This window comes from Salvelinus sp. IW2-2015, unplaced genomic scaffold, assembly GCF_002910315.2.
Source record: "Salvelinus sp. IW2-2015 unplaced genomic scaffold, ASM291031v2 Un_scaffold1940, whole genome shotgun sequence".
Taxonomy (NCBI): Eukaryota; Metazoa; Chordata; class Actinopteri; order Salmoniformes; family Salmonidae; genus Salvelinus; species Salvelinus sp. IW2-2015.
Window position 1 is genome coordinate 55371 of NW_019943297.1, and position 6303 is coordinate 61673.

The window sequence follows — 6303 nt, forward strand, 5'->3', positions numbered from 1 at the left end:
CGGTGGCCCGCGTGAGCCAGGTTCACGTCAGTGGGTAATCTCGTTGACAGATGTCGTGGAACAACCCTGAGGTGGTGTGGATTATATTATGAGGTAGACAGAAGGCCACATAACCCCTAACCCGAGAAGGCCAGAGTAGCTACATTATACTGTGTAACCTCAATACAACGTCAAAACATTTCACAGGAATATCCAGACCCAGCTTCAAGGTAAAGTACAATGCACAGCAACAGACACACACACCCGACACACACTTGGTGCATCCCATCCATGCCCAAGGACCCCCCTCATTCCATCCCATTGAAACCTTTTCTCAGAAACACGAAAAAATAATCACGATGCTAGGACTCGCTTATTTATGTATTTTTCTTTACTGTAAAATAAAGTGGACAATTGTTGAAGAGTGGTCTCGTACCTGGCCCTACCCATTTTCTAAGGCAACCACAGAGTGGGTTCTTGTCCACATGAATACAGTTGAGTTATGTTCAATAACACTGCTATCATATATACCGGTTAGTTCCATAAAAACATCTAGGTCCTGATTATCAGTTTCTGGTCTTGATATCTCTAGAGTGTGGTCCTGTGTGTGTCTGTGACACTCAGTGAATGTATCGGGCCCTTAAAAGGAAGTGTGAGGTGAATAACACAGGAAAAAATCTCTGTTTTATTCTAATACACTCCCACTGAGTTTGCTACAACTCCCAAACCTCCCAAAAATACACCAGAGTGTCATCCCTTACTCACTCTTCCACTTAATATTATAGCCTGAACACCACAGTGGGAGGGCGATTTTTAGGAGCAAAACAACTAAATACTCGTTTTATCGTTCTCTGGTGAATGTTAGGCCACATTTCTGTCATAAGCCCCCCCACATACTCTTCTCTCTCTTTAGCTCCTCCTCTCTCCTATCTGTATAATGCCAGATCTGACTTAACTAAGCTGCAGTCTGTTCACTCTCCAGTGAGTCGCTACGCTGGCCTCATGTGATTACCTCATGCGCACACAACACAGAGACACGCGAAACACACCTTCACCTGCCGGCGTGCGGAAGACACCGCAAACCCCTTTATGCTAGTAAGAGCTACGTCCAAAAGGATAAAGATAAAAAATGCAGATCCGCTAAACCATCTTCTCTATCTCTCCCCTTACTCACTCACTCACTCTCACGTTTGAAGGTGCACGGTGAAAGAGGGTGATTGTAGTAAGCAAGAGGTTCTTCTCCTTCTGTTCGAGGTAAATCCTAGTTTATCTGCTTTCTTTTACGCACGACCATGAACCTATACAGCATCCGAGTCAAAAAATATTTCTCTTATCTTTATTTAACTAGCAAGCATTAAGAACAAATCTATTTCCAATGATGCCAAACAGTGTTAACTGCCTAGTTCAGTGGGCAGAACGACACATTTTACCCTTGTCATCTCAGGATTTATCTTTAACCTTCCGCGTACTAGTCCAACCTCTAACCACCGACAACCTCCCACCCCTGGTTATACTGAACAAAAAATAAAGCAACATTAACAATTTCAACGTTTACTAATGAGGTTCAGTTCATTAAGTCAATTGAAATAAAAAATGTAATCAATCAAATCAAATCAAGTTAATATATTAGCCCTTCGTTACATCAGCTAATATCATCAATGCTACAGAAAACCCACTAAAACCCCAAACAGCAAGCAATCAGCTGTAGAGCACGGTGCTAGGGGAAAAACTCCAGAAAATGCCCAAAACCTAGGAAGAAACTAGAGAAACCAGCTAGAGCTGCCCATCCTTTGCGTCCGGGTGGAGATATAAACAGAAACAATGCCAAATGTCAAAATGCATAATACAAGCATGTCAAATAAAATCATGAAGAATTTCAGTTGCTTTCATACCGATCATAAGAGTTGAAAAATACAGCTGACATGCGTCCAAACCGCAGCAAACAATTGAAACGGAATAGCAGCAAGGCCAGTGACTACCAACAAGAGTTCAGTCATGCCCGGTATCCTGACGTATCCTACCCCGCTCAAGGTCCTCAGCTCGCATTGATGGGCCATCCTGGAGAACCTCACACCTGAGCCACTTGTGTGGTTGTAGAACTCCTCTCATGCTACCACTAGAGTGAAGCACCGACAGCATTCAAAAGTGACCCCAAAACATCACCAGAACATAGAAACTGAGAAGTGGTCTGTGCACCAAACCTCAGAAGCACTCCTTTTTGGGAGGTCTTGCTAATTGCCCATTAAATTTCCACCCTTTTCTATTCCATTTGCAACAACAGCATGTGAAATTATTTCAATCATGTGCTCCTAAGGGACAGTTAATCAAATGGATTGACTGGAGTTACATTGTGTGGGTTTTAGGGTCCCTATTTTTTGAGCAGTATTTTTTCAGTATACATTAAGTTCGGAAGATCTACAACCCTTAGGTCATCAAACACGGTTTTCCACCACTCCACACATTTATTTTGTTAAAGAAACTATAGTTTGGCATGCGGTTAGACATCACTTTGTGCATGACGCAATAAATTTCTCCACATGTTTACAGACGTATAATTTCACTTTTAATTCACATATCACCCAATTTCAGTGGATAAAAAACATACACTAAGTTGTCTGTCCTTAAAACAGCTTGAATAATGCCAGATTAATGATTTCATGGCTTTAAGAAGCTTCTGCATAGCTAATACATCATTATAAATTAGGTGTACCTAGGATGATTCAAGCGCTACCTTTCAAACCCAGTGCTCTGTGCATGACATTCATGGAAAATTTTCAAAAGAAATCAGCCAAAAGACCAATGCAGAAAAAACAAATTTGGAACCTCACAAGTCTGTTCATCCTTTTGGAACAGTCCAAAGGCTTAGAAGGGTACCACCATCGGTACAAACAATAGGACGCCAGGTGAGAAACACATGGAACCAGCAACCGCCATAGTTCCAGAAGGAGACGTTCTGTCGCCGAAAGAAACCAGCCGGGGGGCCAAAAGGTGCCAAATCCCCAATCGAGAGACAAGAGCCAAAAAGAACCCTCGTCTGGTGTGGGGTGTGGCTTGACGAGGGGACGGAGATAGGGACCTAAAAGGGAGCGGCGGAGGGGGACGCCCCCAACACCCTGTTCCCCGATACCCCCCCAACCACACCGATGCTGGGCCTCCATTACCCCCCCAACACCCGGCCTCCCAGCCTGGTCCTACCTCCATTACCCCCAACACCCTGTCCTCCATATACCCCCCCCAACACCCTGGGTCCTCCTGTACCCCCCACCCGTCCTCCTCGCCCCAACACCCGGGTCCTCTCAGGGTACCCCAACACCCTGGTCTCCAGGACCCAAACACTGCCCCGTACCCCCCCCCCCCCAACACCGCCTCTAGCCCCAGCTCCTTCCTCAGTACCCCCCCCAACTCCACCAACACCTGGTCCTGCTATACCCCAACCCCCTGGTGTATATATTATATTATATTTATATTTATATATATGTATATATGTATATTTGGCAGGGACTATGTCAACAAACAGGGGACATGGGTGATGTATCAATAGCGAAGGCGGTGGGGTTGATGTATCAATAGCGAAGCATGGGTTGATGTATTCAATAGCGGAAGCGTGGGTTGAGTGTATCAATAGCGAAGGCATGGTGGTGAGTATCAATAGCGAAGGCATGGGGTTGGCACAGGCCCCGGGATGAGGAGTTGTGTTTTAGGACGTCAGCAGGTCTGTCTGTGTTTTATGGGTTGGAAGCGGAAGTTCTGGTTTGCGAGAGGGAGGTGTGAGGGGAGAGGAGGGAGGTTGTGAGGGGAGAGAGGGAGGTTGGAGGAGAGCAGGGAGGCTGACGGGAGAGAGGGAGGCTGTTGGCTGACGGGGAGAGAGGGAGGCTGTGCTGACGGGGAGAGAGGGAAGCTCGCTCTCTCTCCTTGTGCTTTCTCTCTCTGTCTCATTGTCTTCTCTGTCTGTAACCCCTCTCTCTTAACTGGTCATTGTGTTGTATACATGTTCTCTTAAACCTCACACTATCATAATACTGATTTACAGAAAAATTTAGACAGCTCCTAAATTGAAATACTTGAACAGAAATTCTATTCCCTACCCCTTTAGGGTTCCTCTACAGAATAGAAAAGATCATAAATAACAGAATGTGAATCTATACAACACTGTTAGGCGGGGTTTCGATGTCCCATTTTTCGGGCTATGCATCACAATGTTCCCGTGTCAGCGGAACTGCGTTCCCGGTAAAACGCTGCATGTCGGCTCAATCGGAAAATTACCTTTTTAAAATGTCAAGCGAGCTATAGCGTGGATCTTCCGTGGTACAGATTTATCTAGGCTTATAATCCATAAGGCTCCATAAATCTAATGTGTTCTGCTGTCTGGTCAAGAGATTACAAATGAAGAGGATATCATCCTGTGTCGTTTTAGGGACTTGGCTAAGCGAACGAGACATGGCATGTAATAAAGATTGATAGAGGACCTTGTATACCTTCGACAATACCTTTATGAATCTGAAGCCTAATGAAACTAAATCCCTTTAGAGCTTTTCTCAATATGAGAGGCATAACCCAGCTGGAGGACTGGGCGTGATTTCTGCAGTAGACCTGCTGGGAGGACTGGGCTGTATTTCTGCAGTAAACCCAGCTGGAGACTGGGCCTGCTGATTTCTGCAGTAGACCCAGCTGGAGGACTGGGCTGTATTTCTTGCAGTAGACCCTGCTGAGGACTGGGCTGAATTTCTGCAGTAAACCAGCATGGAGGACTGGGCTGTTATTTCCAGTAGACCCAGCTGGAGGACTGGGCTGTATTTCTGCAGTAGACCCTGCTGGAGGACTGGGCTGTATTTCTGCAGTAAACCCAGCTGGAGGACTGGGCTGTATTTCTGTAGATAAACCAGCTGGACAGGACTGGGCGTGTATTTTCTGCAGTAAACCCGCGGAGGACTGGGCTGTATTTCTGTAGTAGACCGCTTGGAGGACTGGGCTGTATTTATGCAGTAAACCCGCTGGAGGACTGGGCTGTATTTCTGCAGTAATCCAGCTGGAGGACTGGGCTGTATTTCTGCAGTAAACCCAGCTGGAGGACTGGGCGTGATTTTCTGCAGTAAATCCCAGCTGGAGGACTGGGCTGTATTTCTGCAGTAAACCCAGCTGGAGACTGGGCTGTATTTCTGCAGTAAATCCCAGCTGGAGGACTGGGCTGTATTTCTGCAGTAAATCCAGCTGGAGGACTGCGGATGTATTTCTGCAGTAAATCCAGCTGGAAGAACTGGGCTGTATTTTCTGCAGTAGTTTTTTCCATCTGTCCGTCCGTGTCTGTTCCAGTATATGATGTGATCAGCCGGAGAAAACACTGCAACTTGGATTCCCTAACGGATTGATTCTTTCTGAAGAAAACTAGTTTTCCTGTATATTCCAAAGTACAGCAAGAGTTGTTAAATTACAGTACTTAAACGATTATATTTTGTTATTTGACATTACAGTAAGGCACATAATAGATGTGCTCGACATGTCTAGTAATCCCGTCTAACAGAGAGAATACAATAGATAGGGAATATAGCTCATTGATCATGTTTGATGTTCCTACAGAGACATTTAATGACAAGACAAAAACTCAACAAATCATATTAAGTGATTTAAAAAAATCTGTAGTTGTTTTTGGATTACCTGACGAACGCCATTTCCTGCACGTTCTGTCTTTTAACAAATAAATAAATAAACTTCTGTGAAGTTTGCATACATTCCGGTCCAGATTAACACTGAAAATGAATCATTTCAAATGTCAAAGGGACATTACACCCTACGATCTAAGTTTTATCAGATGTTTTCATACCTTAAAATGTAGTCTTCCAACTCTTTTATTAATTTCTCTCCTCCGCCAGCACCATGACCACGGCTGCYTCGCTTGTCGTATCATCTATCGGTCGGATGAGTTCCATCCTCCCATCCTGGCGCCGCGTGCGGACATGACAGTTGGGCTGTACGGCCAATGGGTGAGCCAGCGTTGTGAGGTCCGCCCCGAGGTCCTCTTCCTGTCCCGTCACTTCATCTTCCATGACAACAACCAGACCTGGGAGGGCCACTACTACCACTACTCTGACCCCATCTGCAAACACCCCTCCTTCAGTATCTACGCTAGAGGGAGGTACAGCCGAGGAACGCACTCRACRAGAGTTATGGGAGGCACGGAGTTCGTCTTCAAAGGTAAAAGGTCAAAGGTTGATTTTCAACTCTGTTGAGATTTGAATTGTGAGCTGTGTGGTTGAGATGAACGAGAGGGAGGGTTATAAAATCTGTGTATTTCAGATTACATCTATCATCGATCTTGATCACTCTCTC

At 45.3% G+C, this 6303-nt stretch overlaps 1 protein-coding gene across 1 annotated transcript in view; it reads left to right on the forward strand.

Moving 5' to 3' along the window:
• The window catches only part of LOC112072472 (protein APCDD1), a 14481-nt gene that overhangs the window by 5979 nt on the left and 2199 nt on the right, over positions 1-6303 (forward strand). Inside the window, 1 exon segment of the mRNA XM_070439817.1 lies at positions 5847-6168. Coding sequence (XP_070295918.1) covers positions 5847-6168 — 322 coding nt within the window.